Source organism: Frieseomelitta varia, unplaced genomic scaffold (genome assembly GCF_011392965.1).
Source record: "Frieseomelitta varia isolate USP_RPSP 00005682 unplaced genomic scaffold, Fvar_1.2 scaffold_228, whole genome shotgun sequence".
Classification (NCBI taxonomy): domain Eukaryota; kingdom Metazoa; phylum Arthropoda; class Insecta; order Hymenoptera; family Apidae; genus Frieseomelitta; species Frieseomelitta varia.
In genome coordinates this window covers 417,610-437,044 of record NW_025109955.1, presented here as the reverse complement: position 1 = coordinate 437,044, position 19,435 = coordinate 417,610, and the positions used below count along the sequence as shown (strand labels likewise).

Below are 19,435 nucleotides of genomic sequence, written 5' to 3'. Positions count from 1 at the left end.
AGAAGGAAAAATATAAAAGTTCTGTCCATTCTATAAAAAGAAATAATGATTACGAAATTCAAAAAGGAACAAATAGAGGGCCAATAATTTTGATATATCGTTGTTTGGCACTATAAATATTAGGAAAGTCAGTTTTTTTTTTTTACAATTAAATGTTTAAAATTGTAGGTATTGATTTAAGATTTAGACAGAGTGGAATTTTTTTAATTAAAAATTCCAGAGAATTCGGAATATTAATATACATACGTACGTACATCCTATTTGATCAATCTTATATTATTAATGACTTTGTAAATTACTGATCGAATTTCTCACGAAACTACGTTCAAATTTCACTCGACATTTCATTCAACAATCATGTCGCTGCAAAATTGCACAATGAAACGAAAATTTCACAGTTTCGTTTCACGCAGAATTTTTCATCTGTCTAAGTTCAATCTGGTCTGGTGTTCACAAAACATAAGTAGACTAGACTCACTATTGGCAAAAGCCGGTGATTAAATATATATAATACCGATATACAAAAACAGCAAAGTTCATTATCCTCCGATCGCTCTTCCGCTTTCAACCAAAAAATTCCACGTTGCATCATGCCTGCGCACTAACTATCCGCGTTTCTTCTTTCAAATCTCCCCCTCCCGCCCTCCCCGAAAAAAGAAAGAAACCAACGGATAATTTCATTACTCGAGAAAGTCACTCGAGACGAGAGAAAGAACGCTGGTCTCCGCGCCGCGAAAAGGCTTTTGCGGTCAAGCGAATGAAAGTGGAATCGGCGGAAACGCTTCGGGAAGCACGGGAAGTAACGGAACAATCGGACCGTGGATATTTAAGTGTCACCGATAGTGACGTGATCCATCAGTCGGATGATCGGCGCCGAGGCCAGATCGAGATGCTGCGTGCCGCGTTCCCGATCGTTGTTCTCCTGTTCCTGTACCAACGAGCATGTCTCGCGCGAGAGTTGACCACCGCTCGCGATCGCCGAGACGCCCGTCAGGAGGACGTGCCCGTTCCAGTCAGCTCGAGTCCAGGTTCGAACGCTGACGAGTTGAAGCACGATCTCGTCGTGGCTGCCTCGGGACACCAAGGGCACCAAGGACAGAGGAGCCACGAGTCCGGAGGAGGGCAGAGCCATCGCGCGGACTATCACGAAGAACACGGCGAGAAGGGCGAGAAGGGGTACAAGAGTCATCGTCATCACGACAAGAGCGACAAGGGCGAGCACGACAAGCATCACCGTTCGGGCCACCACGAGGAACACGGTGGTCAGAAGAAGGGACACCACGACGAACGCGAGAAATACGGGGAGCATCGCGAGGGCGAGAAAGGGCACAAGGGTGGGAAATTCGGGGAGAAGAAGGGCCATAAGAAGGGCCACAAGACGAAAGGGTATCACAACAAGTTCCACAAGGACGAGTATCACAAGGAGCACAAGTTTTACGACGACTATCACAAGGGTGGCCATCACAAGAAGCACGGCGACTTTCACGGACACCACGAGAGGGACGAAGGACAGCACAAGAAGGGTGGTCACCAGCATTCCGGCTACCACGAGGATCATCGTGGCAAAAAGGGCCACTACGACAAGGGGCACGTGGACGAGGAACACAAAGGCCACGATGGGAAACACGGGAACGACGAGCGTTACAGCCATCACGATTCTTATGGGAAGAAAGGTGACCAGCATTCTGGAAAGAAGTACGGATACAATAACGGACACAAAGGCTGAAGAAGCTGACGATGCGGAGATGTTGAAGATGGAATATGAATCTTTCTCGATCAGAATTGTACGTTTGTTGCGACGCAACAGTGTGAACTGATGATTGAAATGAAACTGCTCAATGTCAATTGCGTCCCAGCGAATTCTTACAAGTTCGTTGACGGAGAAAGATAGATGTAATCAATTAATAAAATTTTATACAAAGCTGCTATACTGTATGATAAAATTACACATTATGATATTCAGTACAAAGTGTAATTAAATCTCGTAATGGTCTTGCAATAGAGATAAAATTGCGATCAAGGTTTTTATACATTACGAAATTTGTTTCTAATTGTACATATATATGTCTTTTTAATTATAAAATTTGCCCTTAATTACAAAGCAGAAATTAGCCATTCTCGCTGTTGGGTAAAAAAGTAATTCACGCGTCAACGCGTTGTAAGACGCATTTTTCAACGATCGTTATTTACGCCACTCGTTATTTACGCTGAAAGCGTTTAATACCTGAAATATTTCGCAACCGTCGTTCTTTAAGTTTTTTCGTGACGGTGAAATAATGTATCGCTGAACGATATTATATCTTGGCCTGCATTGTGTAAATATATTATGTAAATAGACGCGCAGATATATATATATTATACATAGTAACTGCAGGCGCGAGAAAAAGAGCGCAGCGCGTTGTTCCCTTTTCTCTTTCCCTGCGGTGCACCGCAGATAAGTTTCTCTGCCGGCACATATTTGTCTCATAATATCGCCATTAATCAAACCGAAACGTCGGCGCGTGTACCTTTCTTGCCGAATTTTCGATGAAATTTTCATCGTTCGTCCGTTCAAATCGAACGAAAAAAAAAGAAAGGAAAGAAAAAAAAGAAAAAACTCTCACTCGGCGGGAGAGCCTCCGTATCGCTCGGCCTCGCCAATTAAAACTAAATTGCCTCGGCATTTTGTACGAACTTCGATTATATTCGCTCCTTAATATTCATGCTTTAATGCAACGACGTTTCTCGGGAATTATTTCGGACTCTCGCTTCTTTTCGGCAGCGTACAATTTAAATTACTTTGCGATAATTAAAACGTGAAATATGTATTATGAGTAATTATACTTTTATGAAAATAATTAGAGAAATGAAATTTGTACGAAGGTTCGTTTCATTTTCTAAATATAATAACGAATATTTTACATGTTCTTTTATATTATATTACATTGTATTATGTATTATTCAGATAATATAATAAATCATATTATTAATTTACATTTGCATTTTACATTGTACTAAAATTTAGTATTTAGTATTTAAAAATAATTAGAGAAATGAAAATTTATGTGAAGGTCCATTTCTAAATATAATTACATGTTTTCGACTTTCTTCTAAATATAATAACAAATATTTTACATATTCTTTATATTCGTAGTATTATATTATTCAGATAATATAATAAATCATATTATCTAAATTATATTACATTACTGATACATTTTTATATCATACTAAAATTTAGTATTCGATATCGTATACTTTAAAATTGCTTCTTTCCAAATTCTCAAGACATATTCCAGCTACAAAATAATTTTACATTCTTAATATATCCCTCTTTAAATATATATATATACATATGATATAAGAAATATAAGAAAGAAAAGAAAAGAAAATATAAGAAATATATATATATCGAATGAGCGACTGCAAAGAAAGAACATTTCACACGCATAACATTAACTCTGTAACTACTTTAATGTAAGAATAAAAGTTTTTCTTCCAAAATCATCTCTTTCGTCTCGAATGTATGTATGTACGTAGATATTCAGCTCACCCTGTCTCGTCCCCAGTCTACCATTCCTCTTCGGTCCACGTTGATATGAATGCAATCGCCGTTTGCACGAACGGTTACACATCCATCAGGATTCCTTCCTATTTACCTAGCCAGGCAGTCTATCGCGTATAATCCCACACCTTTCGAAAAGTTTATTTACACGAGATGCGGCCGGCGTGTCACGCAACGGGGAACACGTGGCCGCGTCTGCACGTCGCGATCGGTGGTGTGCGTGCGTGTGCTCGGGCAAAGAAGCGCCTATCGTAATAACGAGAACGAAAAACAATGTGTTCGACGGGAAATTGGTGTTGCAATCGAAAAAAACAAAAAGGAGAAAAAAAATCACACGAATCCCGGCGAGCAGACGGCCGGGGATTTTAATCAAACGCGATCGCGTTCGCCTGTAATCCGGACAATTTCGCTATTTATGCGAGCGCATCCCCAATACGTTGGGAAATTGTTTCGTGTAATGCAATAAAGGCTTTTCCATCACGGTGCGCGTTCCGTGCAACGCTCGAAAAATTTAATTCGCGCCTGTCGCCGAGTTTAAAGCGAAACGAGCCACGTGGCCGGCCAATTAAATTCTATCCGTAAGGAAATCGCATTGGTATTAGGTTGGGTTTACGTTGCGAAAAAAAAAAAAAAACTTGTCGATTGGGTACGCTCGTTCGAACGAATTTCTTTCTCCGGACGGTCGAGAGGCTGTTTTAAATTTAAATTTTCGACGAGCGTGTCGAGAAAAGGGGGACCTCTCTTGTATTTTTATTCCGGCACAATTAAGAAGAAATTGCTGAATTTCTGAAAGCTGAAATAATACTTTTAAATGACATTGAAAGCAAACGTTCAGGTCACAATGTGAGCACGGAACACAAACATCGCGAATATCGACGAGAACGAGTTCTACTTTTTTAATCGCGCGATTTCTCGATGCACGTACCATCTGTCGGCCAGACTTTCGAAATAATAAGAACGCACGCTCAAAGAATATAAGCTTATGCCGAGTACTTAATCCAGCCGGCTTATATCGTCAAAAGCTTTCTTCCACTGTCTTATCAATTTTTAGCAGGAGAAGAGAGGAACTGCGACTACACGAGCCGTTTATTATTTCACTAGCTCGTAAACTCGTTTTATCAAAGATTTCCCGATGAACGCGGAATTATTTTATCGTTACATCTATTACCTTCATCGGTCGACAATTTTCACTTCTTGGCAATTTCTTCATCTGATTCTCCTTTGGATATTGCGCCTCGTGATTGTTAGTTAATCTTCGTGTATGAAATACTTCATTCGTTTAATTAATATTGAATATATCAGTCCCAACATACCGACTAGAACATACCGAAATGATCAATTTATAATTTTTAAGAATATAATTCTACGCAGATTTACAACGTTGTGTTTCCCAGTGATTTGGATAATTTTTATAAAATACACGAATAAATGTTTGTGTTCTCCGTTACGTTGTAAACTTTTTACTGTTCATTTTGTACTCTAATTTCTTGGATGCAATCTTTATGCTTTAGTAATTCCACTGTCAAGGAGCAAGCAATAATTTATACTTCAATCTCTTGAAATTTAAAAAACTACGAGACACAGTGCCGGAGAAAGTAAAGTAAAAATTACTCGAAATAATACAAAGTTAATCGAAAAAAATCGCAAATAAATTAAACAGTTGGGCAGTGATTCTTATTAAAATTGTATTTCACACGTTCAACAGAGTTTCATCGAGCAAACGACGAGAAAATTATCTGGTAATGTTGATTTTTCGAAATTGGACGAATTCGTAACATCGGCGGAAAATTGCAAGTGCATTTTAATTTCTGTTCTTCTCGTTACCGACACGTGATTTAATTGAATTCCAAGCTCGGGCAAAGAACAAACAGAGTAGTTGCATTCCGGTTTTGTAAATGGAAACACGAATGTGTTTATCTTGAAAAATCGATGAAATTGAACGATTTGAGAGTTACAGCAAGAAAAAGAGGAATCGCGTATCGCTGTGTTTGTATGATTAATAAAATAATTCAAACTGCGTGCTACACGTTTGCACACGAAATCTTATTTACGTATTTCTGACCCTACGCTTAATTTTAAAATTGCAAGTGTAGAAGAGTTTTCAAAATGCACGTTCTATAAAATGTACTCACATTTAATTCGTGAACAGATGGAGAATTTTTATCAAAAATTGGAAATATTAGAGAGTTTTAGGAAAATTTTACTGGACATAAAGATAGAAGAAATACTTCGTTCTTTTTTTTTAGTTAATTTCTTGAGCATTAATTTGTTCTTTGTGTTTCGAGAAATTTCGAATGAAATGGGATAATTTCAAAAAGCTTGGATCTTGATAATAATTTTCGTTCTCACGTACAAGTGATATCAATTTTAGAGGAACGCTAGAACTACCGATGATTAAACAATAAAATTCCCATCAGGGACATTGAAGTCAGAAAAATAGACTTCAAAATACAATACATTTTACAAAAAAAATTACTTAAATTTTTGGAACGAAAATTGGAAATTGGTCATTTTGTAATAGCTCTAGCATTAAAGCTCTACAATGGTAAATAAAACAGAACCCTACGATATCAAACGTCAATGGTCCGCTGTTATTCGTAGGAAAAATGTGACTGACACTGACGTAAAATGCGTTATAAGCTCCTTAAACGACAGAGAACGAAGTGACGCTAATTTATTGGATCATCTAATATTGAATCATGGCGCGCGAATTTTCACTTCGCATCGCTCGATGCGGCACGATATATTTCTCTCGGTGACGGATCATCGATGAGAGTATGCCAACGTCTGTCAAAGCCTACACACGCATATATGTAAATATATATATATATGAATATTTACGTATACTTTCGTATTCTCAGCGTAGCTTTTCACCTGCCTGCCAGTCGAAATTTACACGTTCCCTTTAATTTAAACGCTCCTCATTGTCCCCGGCTCGCATACCAAGTCCTCGTTACCCGCTACTTGCGTGCCGGGTGTAAACTCCATTAGCAGCTTCTCGTTCGCGACTCGATTTCATTAAAACAAAACCGGTTACCGGGGTTCAGGGTACGCTCGCACGTTTCGGGCCATTCCCTTTGCGAATTATCCGGCGGCGACGTTCCCACGTTATCCGGGGAATTAATAAGTCAGACACGCGAAGGTCTCGGTTAGGTTACTAATTCAACGTGCCTGTCGTTCACGCTGACGGGAACGATGGATTCCCTGTCGCGAACGGGCAACGTACGTTTTGCGCTTTGACCTGACGCAGCGCATACACTTTGCAATTCCGATCAGTTCGAGGATCCCTCGAGTTCGACGTTGTTCGTTATTAGAATTTAATGAGAATCGTATTTTGAGATAATATACTATTTTTAACGTGGCTTTAATGTATTAACAATTGTTTTTATATACGAATTGAGAGATCATAATTTAAGAAAAAGTTAAAATTCTGTTCATATTCCGATCAGTTTGAGGATCCCTCGAGTTCAGTGTTGTTCATTGTCAAAATTTAATAATAATCTAGAACCGTGTTTTGAGAATTATTTCAATGTACCTACGAATGATTGAGAGATCATAATCTGAGAAAGAAGTTAGAAATTCTGTTAAAGTTCTGATCAATTTGAGTATCCCTCGGATTCAATGTTGTTTATTGTCAGAATTTAATAAGAATCTAGGATCGTATTTTAAGAAAATATATTATTTTTAATGCGTTAAAAATTATTTTTATACACTTACGGATTGGGAGATTATCATTTGAGAAAGAAGTTGGTAAAACTTATGAATTTTAGTTAGAACTCGTTCCAAACTCATAATTAGAAAATTAAAGTGTAATTCAAATGGTTACACTAATTCTTCCGAATGATTTCAAATTAAAAATGTACGGGTTTGATCTTCTGTTTGATTTATTTTTATTTTTTAATCCTTCTCGCAAATTTAAATTAAATTTGTCCGAGCAGCGTGTAAACAACTGCAATAAATCATTTCTCCCTCACGAAGAAAGTAAATATTAAATATGTGGAATAATGTAAACGTTAAACATATACTATATATAAATATGTGGAATAATGTAAACGTTAAACATATACTTTCAAAAATAAAGAAATCTAATTAATGAAGTAATTATTAATTTAACTAACTTGCCAATGGACAAGGATCGACATCAATGTACAGTATTAATATTTCCCAGCCACAACATTTATATACACACACTTTCTACATGAATTTAACAGCTTTCTTTGTATCTCTCGCGTCACACATTACACATTCAAACATAACTGTGGTTGCACGTACAGAAAATTGCGGTTTAAATAATAAAAATTCAGCGCAAGTTCAATAAGTCAAAAACATTCGATAAAAATTTCATTTCAACAAAAAGAAAAAAAAAATGCTGTGTGCCAAGTAAATACTTTACAATCTATAATTAATGAAATTGTTCGGCAATTTTCCACGCTTTCCTGAAAAATAATTTAATTGGTAAGCAGACAATAAAGAACAATTTTCACGACGAAGAGCGTAACGTAGTAATAAATGAGAATTAACTGAACGACAGAAATCAAGCAGAACTCCATGCAGATAATCCCCTTTCAGTTTGAAAAAAATGTTCTAGCGTTAACTAACGTTTTATAAATAGAGCAGGAAAGTTGTGCATCTACCAATTCCTAATTTAATACGAACGAGTAACGAGTGACCATGCATAACGTTCGAAAATAAAATGGAATTCACGTACTATAATTTTTAGCTGCGAAAATTTATCACCATAATTCGTTCTAAGGTTCTAAGATATTAAATAAGCAATTTCATCAAGCAGTAAGAATGTGAAATTAAATTATGATAATAAAAATACCAATGTGACTTTGGCAAGTTTCAAAAACTCGTTAAGTTCGAATTTTCTGAAATTCTCTGTCATCAAAATTTGAATTTTTCTAAAATTCTCCGTTACTTAATTTCGAATTTTCCAAATTCTTCATTACTAAAAATCGAATTTTGGCAGGATTCTCTGCTACCTAAATTCGAATTTCTTAAAATTCTCCATTGTCAAAATTTAAATTTTCCAAGATCTTCTGTTACTTAATTTCGAATTTTCTGAAATTTGAATTTTTCAATATTCTCTTTTACTTAAGTTCGAATTTCCTAAAATTCTCTATTACCAAAATTTAGTTTTAGTCCTCCTAGATTCTCTATTATCTAATTTCGAATTTCTCGTTACTAAAATACGAATTTTCTAAAATTCTCTATCACTAAAATTTAGTTCAAGATCTCCAAGATTCCCTATAGCCTAATTTCGAATTTCCTAAAATTCCCTGTTATCAAAATACGAATTCCCCAAAACTGTCTTTTACGTAAGTTCGAATTTTCTAAAATTCTCTATTAACGATTAACAAAATTTCGTTTATCGCGTAATAATCGAGAGAACTGAAAAGATCCGCAATTAAATTCAATTCTCCTTTCCATCGCTCACCGGAGATAAATTAGCGAGTTTTCGGCCCGAGGTGCTCGGGAACGCGTGCCGTACTCTGTAAAATTTACACTTGAACTCACGCCCGGTACGAAACAAGCTGTAAATATTCTCCTTTTCTTGGAAAATCTACGGGGCTGCCTCTTCTTTACCGAAATCGATTGAATTTAGATTTCGTGGCAAAGGGGGCTTCGGAACCCGGAAACCGAAAGGAGGAGACGTGGAGGAAACTCCTGTAAGAAAGTAGAAGAACGATGTCGACCGACTGAAATTAAATCTAGTAATTTCGCAGGAGCAACGTCTTCGTCGAGGACGAAGGGAAAAGATAAATTACCGATGTACAGTTGATCGATCTTGTGGTGCCGGCCGTGCAGTCACGTTAAGTGGGGAAGAAAGCTTCTAATCGAACGCGATCGAGTTTACTTCGAGGAAGTCTGTTGCGCTCTCCTTGTTTCCGGTCCGTTGGCACAAAAAACTCTTCGACGGGAAGAAAACACTCGTGGGGAGGTGAAAATCGAGGAACGCGAAATCGATGGACGTTCTTCTTCGTCTACGTGACGGGACGAGAAACAAAAATGACAAAAGCGCGGGTTTACGAAGCGCGCACAGGATGAAAAACATTGGTCTTTTTTTTTTTTTGCATTTCACTCGCAATTACAACTCGCAACTTTTCACGTGGAAATTAATGAAACGTTTAAAGCAAACGTTTAAATATATTTCAAACATTTAAAACGTTAATAAAGTTATGTCCTTCGCGGTAGAAACAATTGTTGCATTTCGTCAATATTTTATCTCCACGTGGAAGCTACCGCGCGGTAAGGAAATTGTAGAAAAATAGAAGCAGAGACGATCTGAAAGTGAGAGCACATCAGAGGCAGGAAATTTTAAATAAAATAGAGAAGCATCGCGAAATATTAATTCCACTTAACTTTTTCAAACGTTACGCATGGTCGTCGGCCAGTTTTTTACTTCGTCACGAGAGTTACGCTTGTGAAAATGATATTTCATTTCTACATGCGGGAATTGCATTGCACACGTGTGGGAGTAGTTGAAACTGGGTTTCAGAGAGAACGATGTCAGAAGGAAAGTGGAAGCGAAATTGCATTTGATAAGAATTGAAAACGCGTGGCTCGTTTATAAATGTTAAACGTCTAGCCACGACGGTTTGATGTGATTGAAGGAGCTGTTCTGCAGTTGTATCCGATTGTACGGCTTACACTATACCCGTTACAACTTGATGTAACACAGCCACGTTGAAATAGGATTTGAACGAACGGTTCGCCGTGTTTAGTCGAATTGTTCTATTTACTCTGCAAATGGTGAAATGAACAACTCGATAACTTTATCGACGCTAACTTTCGTTGACATATCTTTCCCTGCGGGCGACGACGTGAAAATTAAAAGTCAATAGCGATCAATCGAAATCGATTACTTTTTTCTTTTTTTCGAGTTCTGGTGCGTTACTTAAGGAGTCATTTCCCGAGTCATTTTCTAAACGAAATAACCCGGAACTCTGATTTGAAAAAAACAGTTCAACAGGAAGAGTAATTGTATGCAATAAAATCAGGGAATAAATAGAACGAGAGTGAAGTTGACGACAAATAGCATAATATATTCTGTCTGAAGAATACCAGTCGTGCACGAAAATTAAATTCACTTCTCGCGTGAAGTTCATCTGAAATTCTGATGCAACAACATTTGTATAATTAAATGATGAAGCGATATGTCATATTTTGTGACACTAGAGAAAACGAAATTAAATTACAGCTACTAATTTTATTATCCCGTGTCAAAATATCTGTACCTTTCAATTTTCATTATCCAATTCCTCGTTCAGTTCTTACGAGCTCAAGTCCCCATTTATTTCAACTGCTCGGTTTCAAAAAAAGAAGAGAACGAAAAAAAAGAAACAAAATCAAAAATCCCACGAAAATAAAAAAAAGTAATTAAAAAGTAAAATTTCCACGTCCTCCAGTAGGACGATAGTATAATTAACCACGAGGAGAACTGATAAATTAGTCATTATTTTCTGAGTTGTCGCTCAAAAAATAATTTTCAATTGCACGTGGTCAATTTTTTAAATGAAACAATTCTTATTAAAAAAAAAAAAAAACCAATTCAACGTAAAAAAACATGTCGTATGAATCCCGTATGAATTGCGGGAACGCCGACCGCGAGATCGCTGCCGCTGCGTGCGACGAGTGGCTCGTCGGCGCGGCGAGACGCGGATAATTCTTCTCGTTGTTCGTATCGCGGCGACAACAGGCCCTCTCGGCGAGACGAGACGAGACGAGACGACTAGCGAGCGAATCTCTCGACGACCCGGTGCTCTCGAGAGTGCTCATTAATTTGGCCGAACGGCAGGATTATTGTGCGATCGATCAGAAAGTACGCGAGGGAGGGAAATGGATTCGCTTCTCGGCCCTTTAACGCGCCGAGTTGTGTTACGTGGTCGCGCCTCGTGGCGTGGGTACGGGATCCACGAGCACAGCCATCCAGCCACCGTTTCCTCCTTTTCTTTCGCGAGTCGCGCGACCACTCCAATTAGATTAATTAAGCCAGCCGCACGTACGTGCGTCACGGGATAAAACAATAGCCCCTCGGTGTTTCTGGTAAAGCGGGAGGGTGGAAGGTAAGAGAGAGGGAGAAAGAGAGAGAGAGAGAGAGAGAGGAGAGAGGACGAGGTCACATACATAGAATTGTCACACGCCAGAGAATTTCAAGTAGATCCGCTCGCTTGTATGCAATCTCCGGCCCGAGAATGGGCAAGCGTGATCGTGCGGCCTGGCTGCAGCATCCACGCCGCCCTAAAAGAAGCGTATAAAGCTCCGTTAATCCGTGTCCGGCGCACCAGGGATCCAGTCTAGATAGAGCCACAAATGGCCGCGGCAATTTCATTTGCAGTGGGTGGAATCGTTAATCAAACCCGTGGCACGGTGAACGCGCCAGAAGCCTGGCGACTGTTCTCGTCCTCGTCTACCCCGGTCTTCTTCTCTCTTCTGTTTTTTCTTCTCTCTCTCTCTCTCTCTCTCTCTCTCTCTCTCCTCTTCGGTCCATATATCGCATATATATATATTTGTGTACCTATGTCGGTGTACTTGCGCAGGTACGTGAAGTGCACGATGGTGTGATAAAACGAAAATGCTGCGAAGAAAATGAAAAAGAAGGAAAGAAAGAGGGATGGAATGGATGTTTGCACGAGTTGGTGTTACGTGTATAAAGTTGACGCGTTTCAAAGGAGTCCCGGCATCGTTCGCACTTACGCCATCCACCACTCTCGTCGTGTATGAGAGAAAAATTTATTACGACGTGTTTTAAAATTTCGAGCGCAACTCGTGTACTACTGTCGTACACGCGTTGGTTAAAATATTAGTGAAATTGACATTATTGAAAGATTTAATGTTGAAGCTCGAGCCCCGTTTCGAATCTATTCTTCTTACACTTGTCGGTTCTATGAACGCACAACTTTCCTCAGATCATAAATTTGGAATTCACTTTGCAAATTTGCACAACTTGATGTGCACTTGAGGGTTAATATTCCGGTTTCGTGCATGGAGGTTATTACGTTTTATTATTTTCTAATTACACTGTGTTATTATTTTCCCTTTTACCCTGTTACGTTAACTGAATTTCGACACGAAGTTTTGAATTTATTTCTCTTGCGTTTATCGGTATTTTAATCCCCCGTTTTTAACTCTTATGCGCGCGATTTTTATTTCAATTCGCAGATTTAGAATCAACGACGTAGAACTTCGCGAATGATTCATATCTCTTTACTATTCTCTGCTCCACCGTCGATATCTATGCAAATTTATATTTTTACGAAGTGTAATTACGAAGTGTAGGAAAAAGGTTGAAAAGCGCTCCACCTATTAAATGATGTAACGTGTACTACATTTTGCATATTTCGCGCGTTTTTGCGCACACGTTACGTGTGCCTGATGCATTTTTGCACTTTCTCATTTTCCATAAATACATAAAAACCCGCAGTTTAACAGCGATCACAAAATTTCATTCATATTTTCATTCGTTATTTACATTCCACGTCATCGATATATCTGCATTATTCATATACCTGCGTTGTTTCATATTTTTTTAACAGGATCGTTACACAAATGTTACATAAATAACAGCTGTGTATAAAGGCAGAATTATGAATATAAAATTAACCATAACGCACACGTACGCGTACATAATAAACTGCGATAAAATCCATTTTATCATCACGTTCGCTGCGACGTCACGTGAAATTTTCTAGAATGACATTGCTGTAAATGTTTCATCCCCCCCCTCCCCCCCAAAATTTGTCCTTTGGATAGTATCGTCAGACAAAAAAATGTATGACATTCAGCAAAAGTCAGACGTCACCGCGTAATATATTTCAATCTAACGTCGCTCGCGGGACAAAAAATGACAGTAAAACAAAAAAACAAAAGAAACCGGACTAATGTCCCGTCCACCACTGTTCCCGTGGTAAAACCCTTTTTACCGTAGCGATAATCGTTATAATAATAATAATAATCCTCCAGATCCTCGTCGCCGTTGCGTCCTTTATGATCCCCTGTAATGATGTCCGTTTTCATAATCACCACTCTTACCATGATCTTCTCTCGCCTCGTGTTCACCATAAATATGACGTTCATCCTTTCCGTAATTTCCTTCATTCTTCTCACTCCCGTGACCATTTGCGGCCGTTCACGATCGCCATTTTCCTCGTCAAAATCAGAATCGTACTCCTCGTCGTAAAACTTCCTCATCGTTATTTGTCCAATCTCTTCGCTCTCTATTCGTGATCTCGTCGCGTATACATTTGCGTGATGAGCCATTTTTTCGTGAAACTTTTCACCTGTCTCACTCTGGTGATAGTCATCGTAGTGGCCATCATCGTAGCGATTATCGCGTGCCCTGCCATCGCCATCATCATTGTCGTGTATTCGTGACCTTTGTCTGAGTCGCGGTGACCTCTGCTAGCTTTGTCCGGCCCGTGATAACGTTGGTAGCCCGTATCGACGTGATCGCTAGCTTTGTCTCTTGGCGAACAGCGTGACGATCGTTACTACCGCCTTGCTCGTGTCGATGGCCATGAAGGGTGGCCGCTGGCTGCAGATCCTCGTAATTAATGTTCGTGGCGAAGCACGGCCGCGGCGCCAAAATAGCCAGAAGTATCAATAGGAACGGAGCTCCACGTACGGCAAACGTATCGGTTTTCTTTAATCTGCTACTGGCCAAGTTCCTATTTTCGAAGGGGGAGGGGGAGGAGGGGGCGCGAATGTGTATCCGAAGCTGGCTGATACGGTTCATTGGAAGAGTATATATTGATTCGCGGTCAAAGTTCACGTGTATTTTTCGTGCGCGAGCGTATATCTCGGGCAAAGATTCGATTTTACTTCTCTTTCTTTCGTTTCTTTTCGTTTTAGATTTGGTTATTGCATTGTATGTAGGTCGAAAAAAGCGAGTGGAGCTTGATAATTTATTACACTAACAACAGTATTTAGTAGAATTACCGAATATTCAATTATAAAATGAAATGATGTATAAATTTTGTGTTTATGGATAATAAAATTATTAATTTCCACAGCGTGTAATTATAATATAGAATTATAATTTTATAGAATCGCAAACAAGCTGCGTTAATTACATCGTTGAGTAAATGCGGATTAAATACTCTTATTACACCATTCGGGTACCGCGAGTCGTCAAGAGCACTTGACATTTTTGTCACAGTTTTATCCTCGCATCGTTTTCTTTTTATTTAGTTTAGTATACATTGTATACGCGAGTTCCCTGTGCGTTTTATTTTCTATTTGTTTCCGAACTCTCCGTCGAAAATCACTCAAGGCTGCTCGTGTTTATTGACTTGATGTAGAATTTTCGTGATACCTTGTAGCTGTGTAACTTACCGATAGTTTTTCCCATTCCGCATAAACGAAGAAACGCTAATTTATTTTCGGGAAACATACCTTCCCGAAAAAGTAATACAATTTACAATTTACAATCAATCGAAAATCATTATTAGGTACAAAATTTAATAAATGTGTATCGCTGATTAATGATACTAAATAAAATACAACTACTTCTCGTATTCACTTAATTAGTTTTCCAAATTCTCGAACTGGTATGTTACGGAAATAAAGATACACTGGCCGAAACGATCCAATATGACTTTAAGTGGAACAAGCGTCGAACCGTATTGCGTCAGACATACCGTACAAACAACGGGCATGTGAATAAGGAAACGTTTATTAACGAAATTAAATTAACTCCATTACAAGAATCTACATTTTCTTCTACAATATACAATTTCTTACAAGCAAATTTAGCTTTCAACTCTGCTTAGCTTCAAGAACTCCAACTTTGAATAATAATAATTAATTATGTACTACGAAAACTAAATTAAAATATAATACGAGGACATTCCCTACTTCCATTTCATATTTCTCCACTGAGAAGCGAATATATTGCACAGATAATGAAAAAGTTCCCCTTTTCTTTTAAATAAAATGTACTATTTGCCCGAGTGAATAAATAATATTATTTACCTAAGTTGTTTCATCGAACAAAGCCTACTATCCTCCATATTCAGAATACCTTCAATTATTATTCTATTTGTCTGACACACAGTTTTGCAACGCGTTCGCAGCGTAAATACAGTCGGTGGAAACAGAGCCAACGCGAGGAATTCGTTCGAAAATTGTTGCGCGGCAAGTGTTGGACGAAAGCAGCGATATTACGGCAATCTAGCTGAGCTGCTACCAGCCAATATGATGCGGATGCGCGAAAATCTAACTTTTATATGTCTTTCACCTGTGGTGAACACTTCTAGCTGTGCACCGCCCAGCCAACGTTTGGGAAAACGTGCAAACGTTACGTTACCGACGCTCTACGTTCGTGAAAAGAGAGAGAGAGAGAGAGAGAGAGAGAGAGAGAGAGAGAGAGAGCCACGGTCTGACGCCGTGTTGGAAAACACATTTTGCTACGTGTTACGAGAGTTAACGGGTTACTGTGTGAATTCGAATGTTTTGTAATCCAGTTTGCCTCCCTGTTCGTACGAGAAAAATGACGTAATTCCGAATTTGTAAAATATATGCGAATTTCTAATTTGCCGTTTAATACAGGTATAGTGTTTCTAGTTTCAACAAATTGGTGTATAGTCGAAGCAAGTGAAGTGTTTAATAGATGAATCGTCCGTATATGTAGTAGATTTTTCTGTGTGGTTTTCTTAAATATATTTTTGAAACTCTCTGTTTTTCAAGAACATGAATATTTATTTACGAAATCTACGACATAAAATAATTGTTTGCGAAAATAATTTTGACGAAAAAAAAGAAAGATATTGACGACGATTTTTAAGATAATCGTGTATTAAAACAATTTTTATACGTCGGTTAGTTAATATTCCGGTTAATATTAGTTAATAAGTAAACGTTTAAATTCCAATTTAGGATCCTTAAGAATTTACCAAGATTAAATAATAGAACAAGCTCGAAATTATTTTCTCCTTGATCAAACAGCCATTGTAAAACGCTACGCGCCATGAAAAAAAAAAAAAAAACAATGAAGGAACGAAAGCAAGAAGAAAATGCGTTTTCTCCTGATGTGTATTTCTTTGATCAGGGCAATATCGTAAGATTTGAAACTTAAATAAATAGGTCAATGGCTCACCGAGGGGATTAGTATACGTATTTCTGATTCGTGATATCGATATTCAATATCGTTGCCATTTGTAAAATGATCTAGATCAATCCTGTCTGCTATTAATTCTGGGACCTAAATTGCCTTACATTGTTTCCGTTACCTATGGCATAGTAGTTGCAATCGAAGTGTGATTGCATTACGAGGAATGTATAGTCATTGTAACTGTTCGTGTGGAAACCTATTGAGTCCCCTGTTCTGATCCTTACGTACTCTGGTATATATACAGGGAGAGAATGGAAAGGCGTAGGGTTTATTTTTCAACGAGATAAATTTAAAGATGAAATCGAGAGTTTGTGTCGAAACTTGATGATGACGAATATAACAACGAGTTTTTTTTTTATATTACTTCGACAGTGGGAAACAGACTAATACGTGTTCATTATTTATTTAAATTATTTACATTACGATATATTATAGATCGAGATTTTACATTACGATATATTATAGATTGAGATTTAATTAAATCTTATTGCACGAGAACCCTACCAGAATGTCGAAATGATCAATTCGTTATTTTTTGTAAAATGATATATTTACGGTAGTCCAATTTTGGAAAATGTATAAATGGAAAATTTTCTCAATCGTTCTATTTCGATTTCTCTAGTACAAATTTCACGTTTCGTTCATCATTAATTTTCATGTGAATTTACTTTTAAGTTATTTTCAGTTATTTCAGCAGAATTTATAGTATTTCAGTCAAAAAATATTTGTCTGGTCTATCTGACACGTCACTTACAATTTTCGCAGGATTAATTTAATTACTATTTTATTTCCTTTCCTTCCTCCTTAAAAAATTTTTGAGATATCTGATACGATCAATCATTTCTGCGAAACTAGAGAATTGCCAAGAATAGAAATAGACGTTTATAGAATTCACTCCTTAGATAATTATCAGTCACAGTAGTTGTCAGGATTTTTGACGGTGAAACTCATAGTCCAGTCAGAAGAGCAGGAAATACCCAAAAGAGATTTCACAAATATAGACAGTGTTTCGAAAAATATTATATTCAATCTTCCAATTAGCTCTAAAGATATAAAAATCATACGTGGAGTATTCTCTTCCTACGAATAAAAGGAGGACATTCAATCTTTAAAGGATTCTTTTATTACCGGAGAACAAAACGTGACAACTTTCACATTTCGTGCGTTTAAAATTAATCAACGACGGGGTAGATAGAAAAAAGAAAAAAAAAAAAAAACAAATGGGACAACAAATGTAAGTAAATTTCATCGCGTCTACTGCTTCCTTCAATGATGTCCTCCACCACCACCGTCTCCGCTCGAGTATCCGTGTTTCTTTCCCCCGTGGTGCTCCTCCTTCTTCCCATAATCCTCGTGATGCGAATAATGATCGTCGTGTCCGTGTTTCCCGTGGAACCCTTTATGATCCTCGTCGTGGTGTCCCTTGTCGAAGTGACCCTTCTTCCCGTGATGGTCCTCGTGATGCCCGGAATGATGGTGATCGCCCTTCTTGTGATGACCTTCCTTACTCTCGTGGTGTCCGTGATGGTGGCCATGCTTCTCGTGATGGCCACCCTTGTGGTAATCGTCGTAAAACTTGTGCTCCTTGTGATACTCGTCCTTGTGGGACTTGTGATGGTAACCGTGAGTCTTCTCGCCCTTCTTGTGCCCCTTTTTGTGCCCGTACTTCGACCCTTTGTGCCCTTCTTCGTGTTCGTGATGGTGTCCGTGCTCCTCGTGCTCGTCGTGATGACCCTTCTTGTGCCCGCCGTGTTCCTCGTGGTGACCTTCGTCGTGTTCCTTCCCGTAATGACCGTGATCACCTTTGTCGTGATGGTGATCGTGTTTGTACCCTTTCTCACCCTTCTCGCCGTGCTCGCCGTGATGATGCTCGTGATGCTCGTGACCACCACCTTCCTCGTGGTGGTGGCCGTGGTGGCCACTGGCTGACATCTCCAAATCCCTCTTGTTCCTCAGCTCTCTGGCCGTGGACAAAGAGATGATCGAATAGATCACGGCTAAGCCCAGCCAGAAACGCAAACTCTTTGCCATGCTGGCTGTTTTGTGGACCAACGAGTGCTATCGACTGATCCGGTCGCTTCAAGGCAAAGCTTATATACCTACGCCGTCACAGTCGCGTTTCATACGTAATCGCTTTCGTTCGTTCGGGCAGCTACCGCTGGTTTCGCGCTGTACATCAGCGCCGAGCGTTGTTCAAATAAACTTTTATCGGGAAATCAAATTTGTTTTCTCCTTTTTTTTTTTTATTTGTTCGTTCGTTCGTTATTCGATTTCAATATATTTGTTTTTTTTGTTCGTGCTCGACCGCTGGCCGCGTTCCATTCCGGTTCCTTATTCATTTAATATCGGGATTACTCGATCGTTTCTTCCTCTCGTTCCTATTAATCCCCTTTCTGCGACGAGTTTTGGAATATCCGTCGAATTGAAACTGGTGATTGAAGTATATATGTAGATATAATACGAGTCTCTCGATCGTCGTTTTTTTTTTTTTTTTTTTTTAGCGTTTTTTTGGAGAGATTAATTTATTTAGCATCGAAAATAAGTTTCTCTTGAAAAATGAATTAACAACAGTGAGTTTTGTTTAAGAAACTTCAATCCAAATTGAGTGGCTTTTAGAACAGAGTATATAAAATTTAAATAAATCTTTCACAGAAGGATATTAAATAATTAAATCAAGTTAACTTAAATTTCTGAGGGGAAAAAATATCACGTACCTGAATTTAAATAAATCCTTCAGAAAAAAAACAACGGTTAAACTAAATTTAAATAAAATTCCG

At 38.3% G+C, this 19,435-nt stretch overlaps 2 protein-coding genes across 2 annotated transcripts; one reads left to right on the top strand and one right to left on the bottom strand.

The window, feature by feature from the left end:
- Nucleotides 1–889: 889 nt before the first annotated feature.
- On the top strand, nt 890–1,886 carry LOC122527615 (histidine-rich glycoprotein-like). The gene has a single exon (XM_043651955.1). It carries the CDS (start codon nt 890–892, stop codon nt 1,724–1,726), a length of 837 nt encoding a protein of 278 aa, XP_043507890.1. The 3' UTR covers nt 1,727–1,886.
- Nucleotides 1,887–17,793: 15,907 nt separating this feature from the next.
- On the bottom strand, nt 17,794–18,708 carry LOC122527608 (histidine-rich glycoprotein-like). The gene has a single exon (XM_043651937.1). The coding sequence runs from the start codon at nt 18,687–18,689 to the stop codon at nt 17,925–17,927; it is 765 nt and encodes a 254-aa protein (XP_043507872.1). The 5' UTR covers nt 18,690–18,708; the 3' UTR covers nt 17,794–17,924.
- Nucleotides 18,709–19,435: the final 727 nt, after the last annotated feature.